This window comes from Streptopelia decaocto, assembly GCF_964273445.1.
Source record: "Streptopelia decaocto genome assembly, chromosome: 7".
NCBI classification, from domain to species: Eukaryota; Metazoa; Chordata; class Aves; order Columbiformes; family Columbidae; genus Streptopelia; species Streptopelia decaocto.
In genome coordinates this window covers 19,284,900-19,297,601 of record NC_138661.1, presented here as the reverse complement: position 1 = coordinate 19,297,601, position 12,702 = coordinate 19,284,900, and the positions used below count along the sequence as shown (strand labels likewise).

At 35.3% G+C, this 12,702-nt stretch overlaps 1 protein-coding gene across 2 annotated transcripts in view; it reads right to left on the bottom strand.

Annotated features, from left to right (window-relative positions):
• Window positions 1-12,702, bottom strand: part of EML5 (EMAP like 5) — a gene marked incomplete at both ends in the record, with an annotated part of 112,455 nt that overhangs the window by 24,593 nt on the left and 75,160 nt on the right. For both annotated transcript variants that reach the window (XM_082058071.1, XM_082058072.1), the window contains 2 exons: window positions 10,581-10,707; window positions 12,301-12,502. In XM_082058071.1, the coding sequence (XP_081914197.1) occupies window positions 10,581-10,707; window positions 12,301-12,502 (329 nt within the window). The remainder of the gene's footprint in view (window positions 1-10,580; window positions 10,708-12,300; window positions 12,503-12,702) is intronic.

Genomic DNA, 12,702 nt, shown 5'->3' with positions numbered 1-12,702 from the left:
AGGACATGGTTCTGGCACAGGTTTATGTTCCTGGAGCTGAACTGACTGGAAGTGAAGATTCCTCTGCTGCTTGGACCTAGAATGTGGCATTTTTATAATATTTGCTGCCTGCTGATCCCTTGTGATAGAATGGGAGAAGAGGTAAGACAATCTTATATTATGCAACCACTTGAAAAGACCATTATACCTAAAGGTTGTACAGATAAACAAGCACAAATACAGGTTCATATTCATCCTTAGCCAATCATCACAGTACATTTACATTTGTACATTGTCATGAGAAAGAACAAAGTGAATGTACATTGGTCAATAAAACCTGACTTGACAATTTATACTCAGCTGCTATTATCTCACAGGTCACCTAAATAATTTATCCAAGTACCCACCTATGAAAGACTAACTCTATATTGATTCAGAGCAGTGGAACTGAAATACAAATTACAAGCATGTATGTATTTTTTCTTAATTAAGTTTCAAGATGACAACTTGTGCATTTAAAAGCAGGAATGTTGAAATACATCAGAATACATTTTCCAAGTGTTTTTTTTTAAAGCTGGAAAAGCTGAATATATTTTCCATTTGCTATTTAAAGTGCAGAAAAGCGACTAATGGCATATAGAACACCCAGTGGTCATATACCTCCATGCATAAAAACCACTGTGTGCAAAAGATGGGAAAAAGAGCATGAACAACATTTTGGGATGAATACACAAATGGATGGGGTCAGTTTGAACATGTGGAAGGAGAGTTCCAGCCATCTATCATAGGGGAAATAAATACCTTACTATTGGCACTTTATTTTCAACATGCAAATAGAATTCAAACATTTTGAAGCAGTTTGTGTTTATGCTTTTAGACATAGTTTCAATATTATTAATACTGTTACCGACGTTGTCTTGTATGATGCTGTTGTATTTAACTCGCTATTTTTATTATTGATACTGAGTTCTGAAAGTTATTAACAGAACAAGGGGTGGTCTTCTGTAGTTAATATAAACTGCCATCAATTCTTTTAGTTCCATGGTAACTTATGACAATGTAAATGACAATACTTATTCTGTTTTAAAAACCCAAGTGTTATTTCGGGCATGATTTCACAAAGCAAATCATAGCTGTTGGTACAAAAGTCCCTTCCTGTGAGGGTCCCTACAGCTGCAACCCAAACTTTGGGCGGCTTACAGAGAACACAGCAGATGATTTTGTACCAGCTTTCAGCATGAAGCGACTTTCAATGCCCTCCCCATAAGGCGCTGGCAAGCATGAAGTAGAGAATTCAATTAAAAAGTAAGCAGGAGTTCTCTCCATTCACTCTTTGTAAGATTTTCAAAGTCACTTGTGAAACTGTAGAGGTTTCCATTAGAAGATAATGAAACCTGGTAGTTTTTAAATACTGCTTCTTGAGAATGATTAGTCATAATTATTTTCATGTGTCCTATGAGCAGTAAGTGCCATTTTGTACACACCAATGTTGATATGGATAATCTAATACTTAAATAATTTAGTAGCATGTACACCTTGGCATCTCAGGCAAGACTGTCCAATCAAATGTAAAACAATCCACCTTTGAGGTGGATAGCTGTCCAGTAGGGACTGAAGAGAACGCTTATCTCTGTACTTTAATACATATTATTGAAAAATATTATTTGTAAAACATAGGGATGTAGCTAATTTTATATTGGTAGGTAAATAAATATCTAGCTTATTGTATGGAATGGAACTACAATGAATACATATAAATTTAAAATTTGTAATACAGCAATAGTCTGAAGAGTAATAGGTGCACGGTATAGCACCCAACATGACAGATGGCTTCTTAAGAAAAATGGGAGATGACAGTAAAATATGGACTAGATAGCAAAACAAAAGCATTACCTGGAACCTCTTTTCAGCAGCAGGTGGGAAAGAGAAAAGGATTACTTATACAAGTTTTGCTGAAAGCTAGGTGTCAGTAAATTTTTAATAGATAGAATTATTATTGACTTTTTGATTTGTTTACTTCTTTTTACAACAAAGGGATTACTAACAACTTCACCCATTATGTAAATCTGTTGTCTATGTACAGAAAACTCCTATTAATTTAACAGGAACAATGAACCTGCATTGGCATGAGAATCTAATTCTTAGGAATGACTCCTACTGTAAAGAGAGAAAGAAAGTGGAATCAGACCAAAAACCTCTGAAGTATGTAAAATGTTTAAAGAGCTGGCAAACACAACACCTGAACTACTCAAAGAAATGTTGTGCAGGTTTAAGTGCCTGAAATAAGCTGATGAGTAGAACAGTCAACTCACTATTAAAGACAGATGTTGACTCATAAAACTACATTCAGTTATACTAAAATAAATTATCTTGGCCAGTCAAAATGTGCAGGGTACTGAGCACTGCTGATATATACTGGTTTTTCATTATTATTTAATTCAATTTATGTTGACTGATGATATTTGGGCATCTGTTTCACAAATGTGTTGCACTGGATGGGTCTTCTCAGTCAGATGTGATGCATACTCCTATACTTTGACTAGCAAAAAATCATTATTATCCATTGGAAAATATGGGCATGTGCATTATTTCCTAATACTTGTACTATGCATGGGTATTTAGGCTAATTAGCAGGTACACTGTCTTTTTTTAAAATTTGCTTTTCTAACAAGCAATTCCACTGCAGCATAGACACTAGTTATCAGTCTTATAGGTGAAACAAAAATAATTTTTCTCTCATCTGTTAGGGAAAACTTTCCAAAAAATTAAGAAAATAGTGTTGCTAACTTAAAAATGGATTTTTTTCCTCTATTGAAAAGAATCTGTTTTACGGAATCTCTTCTAATTAGTTCCAACTTTATTCTGCAATGCATGACTGATGCACTGTTTCTTCATACAGGAAACAACTACGCCTTTTCTTCCAATAAAATTCAAATGCATCTTGAAAAGGTTTTACAGTCAATAACATGCAATTCTTGAAGTACCACAGAATTCAAATATCTTCAGATATTTTTCAGAATAGGCACTATGCAGGAGAGACAAGACTTTCTCCAGGAATGAAGCGCAGATTTCCCTTATAATTTTCCGGAGTACACTGAACCAAATGTTCATATAGTCAGAGGAAAATTTTTAGGTTTTATTTGGCAGTTTCAATTCTTTAATCTCCAAGTCTACTTTTCAATCTCATGACTTAAGTATGGAACAAGATTTTCCACATGGGTGACATGTGACATAGCTAATTTTTAGCCAGTAAATATTTACAGATATGGAGATATGATAGGATGCATAATTGGTACAAGGCAGATTGCATTAAAGGCTTTTGTGTCAACTTCATCACTGAGGTATACAAGACTTATTTGGAATTGGGGTTGTTTAGCCTGGAGAAAAGGAGGCTGAGGGGAGACCTGATCCCTGTCTACAACTACCTGAAAGGAGGTTGTAGCATGGAGGGTGTTGGTCTCTTCTCCCAAGTAGCAAGTGATAGAACAAGAGGAAACAGCCTCAAGTTGCACCAGGGGAGGTTTAGATTGGATATTAGGAAAAATTTCTGCATGGAACGGTTTGTCAAGCATTGGAACAGGCTGCCCAGCGTAGTTGTGGAGTCACCATCCCTGGAGGTGTCTACAAGATGTGTAGATGAGGTTCTTAGGGACATGGTTTAGAGGTGAACTAGGCAGTGTTAAGTTAATGCTTGGACTCAATGACCTTAGAAGTCTTTTCCAACCTAAATGATTGTATGATTCTATATTCTACCTATCTCGCAATATGCCTGTGTTTCAGTTATCCTTTTCTTGGGGGCCTTTGATAAATGCATACAGTTCATATAACTTCTTACCTTCTGTTGATGAAGTCATTCTACACAGATCATAACCCAAATACAAATCTTCCAACCTGCATCCCTGGGCCATGCAATTGTTCCTCTACATATTTGTTTCCTGACCACATCTGATTATTTCAGTTGCAAAATGAACAGGTTTTTTCCTTGCATTCAAAACTAGATATTATTTGGTAAACCTTGATACTTTGGTAACTGGCTTTTTTATTTCCTCAAAGACATGAGTCAGGTCAGCTATGGGAGGAAAAAATAATTACCTTAAACTGGTAAAGGGAGACCATTCCTTTCCATAATGTTGTTCTAGTCAATCACTGGGGCTTAGAGACAGTAATACACATAAACGAAGATAATTAAATTCTTGCTTGTGAAGAATGAAATCTCCAGAAATTTTGGGGGATTTCAATCTCAAGGTTAATATCCTGCACTGATGTACATTCCCATGTGCAAAAACTGATTCACAGAAAGGTTAACTTCAAAAAGCCCTGCTTTCTTTCTAAAACTGTTAAAAAAATAGTTAATTTAAAATTTAAACTTTCCTGTAACCTGATTTATTCTGCAAACAGCATGAACAGAGAGAAGGAGTTGCTCACAGAAACTCTCTTGCTGTAATTTTTCAGTTTGATTCCTGGCTTCTCCCCTCTCCCAAATCACACAAGTTGACAGAGTGAAAGGAGAGGACAAAGCTCATCTTCTACTAAAACAACTTTGGAATTTCTGCTATTTACACATTCACAAGTCATGACACTGGCAAGGAGAAAAATCTAATTGTATTCCATCCATTTATGCAAAACATATGTAGGATATTTGTATAAAATCTCTAAATTTCAGTGCCAATGACAAGGTGATTAGTGCGAGGTTCAGAAAAAGGAAAGCTCATTCCAGCAGCTTCCTGCCTCCCTGACCCCCCTGGAAGTACAATTTACATTTATTTACTGTCTGTATCAAGTAGAAAAAATTCTTCACCTCCGGATCAGTAAAGCACTAGTTTGTAAATAGTCTGTTAGTTCCCTTCCCATTATGAATACACAAGAATCTAAAACAGGTTATGCACTTTTGCTTATGTCCTTACACACACACAAAGAAATCCTCAAGACAAAATACATACATACATACACACACACACACACACATGTATCTATATTTGAAGCAATTTTTCCATGCTGCCTGGTTTTGAATTGCATCTGGAAGTGCATGCTGAGCATCTAAAGAATTTTCGAAAGATATACAAGACTGGGAACTCATACAAGAGATCTCAGCATGTAGACTGAGTAATGGTATATATAAAGAGGATAGTGATGAGTATGAGACAGACTCTTTCAGAGTTCTTAGTTGCTTGCAAATCTTTAGTATGGCAAATTTATGGTGAAAAATTAAACCAGAATTCCTAGTTGTTTAGTTATGAGATCTCTTGGTACAATTGTTCTTATCTAAAGTACATTAATCACAGCATCCTCCCTTTGACAGTGACAAATAGCGAGCTCTTCAGGGAGTGTAAGAACAGAATAAGAATGGAGTGATATTCTCCAGATTCTTCTCCCAACCTCTAGTGATTTGCAGTTCAGGGAGTAGCTGAGCCAGAACTGTTTTCAAAATCCATGATGGATTTTTCTTCCGAGCAATTTACCTAGCACAAAAACATACTAGGAAAGAACTTTCAGTAAAGGATAAAACAGATTTCCAATTTATCATGTGCTGCTGAATATCCATAAAGCTATCACTCACTCACATCAGACACAGAGTAGACATCTTTTCACATAAAAATATATTCTTTTAATATCACTATTCAGAAATTATAAATACTTCAAATTATAGACTAAGTGCTGCCTCAGACAATGTCATTTTGTGTTTTCAATACAAATGAAAGTAAGTATTCCAATGTCAAAGATATATTATGGTAATTTTACTACTAGAGAATGGTGTATCATTAGTAGAGGTGGCCTTAAACTGTACTGCAAGGACACCTTAAAACAACTGAATCTGAACAAAATCTTGAGTTCTAGTATCCATAAGTTTTTCAAAAAAACATGCCTGAAATTTAAGGCTTCAACATAATTTTTGTTCAGCATATTGACTTTTACAGCACTAGCATGTCTTATTTTCAAAAAATTCCTGTCTCACTAACTTCTAAAAGAAAGCTAGAAGTAACATTCAGACTTATTAACTCTAACCAACTGCCTGCTGATTCTTTCATTACATGATATAATAAGTTGAAGTAATGCTGATTTAAGACTTAAAAATAAAGTCTCTAAAGCCATCTCTCTTAATTTTAAAACTTCTAATAAAGCAAAAATTCTTGTATGGGAACCTACAAGAGCAAATAAAAATAATTGTTTCCAATACACAATCAAAAGCAAGCTGAAACAGCTTTGAAGCTAATGCAGTCTTGTAGGTCTTCCATCTCAATTTTTCCTTTCTGTCCTATAACAAAGACTGAACAACTACCACTGCAATGCTACCATTTTTCTTCATTTGCAGCATCAATGGGCCATATTAGAATGAGCTTACTGCCAGCTGTATCCTTTTATAGCTTGCATCATCTAGTCAGGTATGCTCTCTAGTACTAGAGCACACTAATCCAGTTGCTTTTTCATTATAGGAACCATGCAATAAAACTGCAAATGGTTATGCCTGGAAGTTGGGGTTTGGTGTGCAGCAAACTATTTCTTCCATCCATTTCTAAATCCTTCTTTACAACCTGTATTGTTCTCTTCTTCAACTGACTCAAGCAGTAGATAAAACAGACCTAAATATTTCAGGTTTAAAAAATGTTTACTGTATTATTTTCTTTTGAATACTGAATTACTGACATTGTTACAGAAATAATACTTTTTTAAAAAGGTCATAGAAAAAGTAGGGAAAATGATGTTTATCCTGAAGGAAAAAAATAAAGGCGGTGCTGCCTACAAATATGAATTGATGCAACTCACATCTCAAGTTAATGTGTTAGACATGAAAATGATTAAGGCACAGAAATGTCCACTGCTCCTAGTAAAACTGTGCTATTGTGAAGGGGAGAACCTTTTTTTTTCTTTAAGTTCTGCTGTTGCAAGGAAAAAAAGTAATTTATGAGCAAAACCAGAAAACTGAGAGGAGGACACTACCTCTGTCAGAGAGCAAAAATAGTCCTTTGTTCAGATTCACGTTCTGGGAATTGCATTTACATTCTGAATTAAGGGTCACTGGAAGGAAATGATTATGCTACACCAAAAGCAGAATTTCATGTTCCATACTTCACAAAGAAGTTACCTAACCACCAGATTGCAGTGGTTTGCACCCTCTTTTGCTTATTCTCCCTTTCTGACGCTAGGGATCCTTTCATTCCTGTCTGCTTTAGTAAAAAAGAATGGCGCTGTTTTGACCCACCCGTGTATTTGATGTGTATTTGAATTTTTGATATATTAAGTGGCTAAAAACTGTTGTCTCCTACAACATCTTAATATTTAAAACATAAAAGGTGAGATCAACCTAACTTTTCTGATATTAGAATCAAAATAATACTAGTGAATCAATTTTTGGTATGTAGTTGAGTAATTTCTGACTCTATATCCAGGCCACAGTCTCAGACTACAACTCCTGGCCTCACAGAGGAGCTTCTGTGAGACAGAAGTACAAAACAGATGAGATTTCAGATATGCTTCTTCCTTTAGTGTTCTATTGCTTATCTCATTTAATACTCTGGATGCCAAAAAATCATATTCCTTCTATATAGAGGGAACTTCACTAGTCAGCTTGGGTTTATGAATTCCACTTCAGCTGCCAGGTACAACAATCTTAAGTAGTAACTATGTTTTAGATGTGGTCTTTAAGGCCTTTATACATAGCCTTAAAGTTCAGTTATGTGGTAGCTTTTATTAATATCTCCATCTTCTCCCACAGAGAATTAACGTTCCTATGTTCAACAGTAAAAGATGTTCAGATACTTTCTGGTAAGGAATATCCTTGATAAACAAAGTCAAAATTGAAAGACATTCTCAGAACCACATTCTACACTGGTGTGTACCCATGATCCTGAGAATACACGGACTCCAATAAAGTTCCTATTAATACAAGAATCTTTTAATGTTTGTCAGTCACTATAACAAGCCTATGCATAACACAGAATGACACAGATGTACTATCCACACTTTGAGCAGTACAACCAAACACTTGTAAATGAACAAACACAGAAGAAAAGTCTGTATAAGTTATACATGCTCTATATAACTTATACAGAAACACAGACTTTACAGATACACATTTTTTTAAAAGCCCAGAACCAGAATTAATTTTATAAAGGTTGCTAGCGGTATGACCTAAAAGTTAGATGAAGATGTGGCTTTCTTTATTACGTCAAGTTGTCTGCATGAGGATACAAGGAGATCAACACAATTCTATCATCTGCCATCACAACGGAAACAGGGTCCAGGTAGGTAGAAGAGAAGTTCTCTTTCTTAACCAGTGTAGGTCCAAGTGACCTGGTAGCTCAGTCTACAAGTCTAAAGGGTGGCCTACAGCCTGAGGATGTACCGTGCTACAAACGTAAGAGCATGGTGTTGAGTATGGCATATATTCTAAATAGAGTATGTGCAAAATCTAATGCAGGCACCTGAGCTAGCTACTCTGCATGTCATATCAATTCTCTGTGGACCTCGCAGCTCAGCTCCTTAAGTAGTACAGGTGTGTTGGTAAAATGCTGCTGCCAAGTCAATTACGGTCCTCTTGTTCCTGAAACTTCATTAGCTCAAGCACAGTGGCACAGACGTGGCGGTACTGCTCGTATAGCCACTTCAGGCATCTCTGCAATGGCCCCCCTGCACTTCTCATTCCATGTTGAACCTCTATGCCAACACTGAGATATAGTCTTAAAGAAGTTCCCAAGAAGTTAGGCAAGCTCTATGACTATAGCTACTTAAGTCAAGCTGTTCCTTAGCCATTTCAAATTATTGAGGAAAAGAGGATGAGATTTTATCACCTCCTCCCAAATACTCTATTTAGGACTCACTCATGTCTACTGAGACTGAGAACAGGGCTTACTCTTTGTCCTTTATCCCTTTTGTACCCATTAACAAACTACTATTTAATAGAAAAGACTTAAAGATTTCACTCCTATTTCAAAATACAACTACTTTCCCAAGCAGCTTAAGTTATTATAATGCGTTTGATCTGGATGTGGTGTAAATGAACTTACCTCACTACCCCCTGCCTTCATATGAAGCAAAAGGAAAGGGAAATAAAATTAAAATAAAAATTAGTATCTATTAAAGTAGAACTACTAAAACATTTACCAAACTTATACAATATTAACTTGGGCAGAACAGAAGTTAAAATGCATACCATAACCATTTTCTGTTCTCATTCTTCATAAAAGGTTTTCTTGAAAGTTTTAAGGCCCCAAACCTCTAAACAATGCAGGCAATGAAATATTTTCCTGAATTTTATGTATTTTGAATCAGAATCTAGTTACCTTACTTGAATATTTTATTTGAAATTGAAAAACAAATCACTCTGATTCAGAAAAAAAATACTGAAAGAAATAAAAGAGGTTTAGAATTGAATTAAAAAAAGATCTTTAATCACAGCTTTCATTAATAAGAGTAAATATAAATCCAAACTGTTGATACCATGCATATAATTTATCTTTTATTTCCACATCAAATACATTTAATTATTAAGTAGAAAGACCATTTCTCATTTAAATGAAAGATAGGGAGCCATAGCTTTATCTGCAGGCATCCATTCTCTCCTTCAGCACCACAGCCTAAAACCAAAAGACAACACCAATACTACCACAAAGGTCAGGCTGCATTTCTGAATAAGGGCATCACAGATTTGCCAGCTTGGCTGCAGAAAGAGGCATGTGAATTGTAACAGAATTACTCACATCTCTGCAGGAAGTTTCCAATCTGCTATTTCTCTATATCCTTACTCCTGACTATACTATGTTGTGTTTTCCTGTCTTCCTGCTCTTTAATACCAGCGTTCCTCAACTGCCACGGATTGTGTTAGGAATCCCTCTTCCCTTTTCTCTCACCTACACTGTCCACATGGATTTTGCTGACAACAAACAACAACTTCCAGGATCCCGTGCTCAGTTGCAGATTCTGCAACAGATTATGTTCTAGTGGTTATAAATTCTTTTTCTTATTTCACATCTACTTTACCAGCTGGTCTTATTCTACTTTATTCCCCATCCTCTTCTCTTTGAAAGTGTGTGACAGTGAACCAAGCAATACAACTAACACTGCAAAGCAATCAACCTCATTTTCTAACACTCATTAATAGAAACTGCAAAACCACTGTGGACAGATTTTTTCAAAGAAAGGTATAAGTTATCTGGAGGCAGAAACAATGCAAGGAGCATTTACAGATGAATTAGTCAGATTAGCTTGTTAGCAGAAGCAAATAATTGAGAGCTGTCTTCCAACAAAACAATTGTACACGTTCATGCCTATAAGGACACCACTAGACATGACTCAGTATTTAAGTTTCAAAAAGAATATATTATCAAACAACAGCAAGGAACTCAATTACCTCAAGAAATTCCCCAAACATACTCATATACATAAGTCATTCAGAGTTTTTGTGGTCTCTGAAAAAGAGGTAAAGCCTAGTCCTTAGGTAAGAATTTTCTTAAGTTTGTTTGCTTGTTTGTTTTTCCCGAATAAATATTTCCACTCTTTTTATGCATACATTTTAAAGATGTATAAATTTTCCAATATAATTATGTCTTACTATTAATCATCTTTTCAGATTGCTTTCTTGGCTAGGACTGTAATTTAGCAATTACCTTTCATCTAAAGTTGGCTCCTTTTGTTGCAGATGAGGCTTAATTCCAAACATTGGTCTAATGTTTGTTGATAAGGCTTTGATGGTGTAATTAATTTCATTTTCCCTTGTCACATCACTGTCATAACCTAACAAAATGAGTAAACAGTACCAAAAAAAAAAAAAAGATAGCAGAAAAAAAGTTAAATCATAATTTGTGCAGCTTTCAACACTGTACTGGAGTACAAGAGCCATTATACCATGTATTATTAGTAACATCAATAGAAAACAGAAAGAAAGCAACTGGGAATAATGAAGATTCTTAATAAAAGACATTTTAAGAAAAAAATTCTCTGCAGGAACTTTGTGGAAAAAATGATTAACAAAGATTCAAGGGACATTGAAAGCTACCCCATTTCTGCCTGGTTGGCCTTAACTCAGGGTCACTAACGAAGGGCCTGCTGTTAAGTTCTGGAAGATGTAGCACCAGGTTGTTCTCAATTTCAGGATCCATCCATTAGGATGGAATCCATAGGTCTGCACAGGCTTCCTACACAATGCTTAGGAACAGTCAGACATATCAAGATGACGTTTACTATAGTCAACATGCCAAAAAGGCTAAATAGTGACAGGGTTGTTACCTAACTTCAATCTTTTTTCAAAGACCGAGACTACTCATGCCAACTTTATAAATAGTTCTTAACTCTAGATTAAATTAATAGGATTGATGAAGAGAAACTTCTGTGGAAAAATATGTCAATGTCTTTTCTTCTAAAGCTTAACAGACCTCTCTTTCTTTCAGAGAATTTTTGAACACATAGCTTAAGAGGGTCCTGTGTAAAGCACCAGAGTCTAAGGAAGGTTATTGGGCAAAGATGTGCTAACATGTCCGAAGATTGCTATTTTTGATTCCAAAAGCTAAAGTTGACCACGTCCTCCTGCAGGCAATTAAATTACTTAGCAGATGCAATCTTCAATACTTTTCAGCAGTAAGTGCATAAAACTTCTTCTCCAATGAATATTTAATATGCCTCTAAAATCTAAAGCATCTCTTTGGTCATTTAGCAGATTTTAGTGAAAACTAAAGTTAATTTATTACAAAGAACTATTTAAAGAGTAGCAGTGACAGTTTAAAAATTAATTAACATGAAGGAAAAATTGCACTTGAGAGCAGAGACAGCAAGTTTGGGGGCCTTTGGAATTATAACATGAAAAGGAAAATATTAAGTATGGTAAAACCAACAGAAATTAATTCTATGAAATGTAATTAACACTTTATAACTACTGATATTATGATCTTGCAAGAGATTGTTCCATATACGAGTATCAGTCTGCTTCAGTCTACTATGCTTGCATGTTATGGAAACAGATGCTGTAACATCAAGATAACTATGATCTCACACTATACAGATTTCAACATAATTCCATTAGAATTAATGCCTAAATGTAAATTGTGAAGAATGTATTTTTCTATATAGATTTTTGAAAGTTACCTATAATTGCCACTTAATTTTTTTCACTTAAAAGATGTCAAGAGTGTTTTTATACACTCTGACCCAAAGCAGTAAGTCAAACACTTCATTATCATTTCCTTCACAACAGTTTATCGGTCCTTTCTGCAAAAAGAAATTTTACTAAAACAATCATATCTAAAACCTGATTATTTCTAAATTAACCGCTTTCCGTTAATAAAGTCTTCTTGAGATAGCACAATACAGCTAGTTTTATAAATTATTACTGACCTCCATCTTCTTCGGAATCTAGATCAGACTCTTCACTATCACACTGCCTGCTGTCCCGATGTCCTTCCATCTCGTAAGTCCACAGCATTAAAGAGGTGTCTGCTCCTCCAACAGTGACCAACAGACTGTCATCATAGGTCCAACGGACATTTGTTACATGGGTACTGTGAGCAACATACCTCTTAAATTTTCCAAACTTTCCCTAAGAGAGGAGAAAAGACACAGATCAAATTTAACCAGGCAACTAGATAAAAGTGAAATAAATTGCCAGTGCACAACAACATGTTCTTAACTTTTTTACAGTTTATGCTTTAGCTGTTTTGCATTTCTATGCATCACATGATTTGCCAAGTTCCTCTCCTATAGCAATTTCATGAAATGTTAACCATATTTCCATACCAA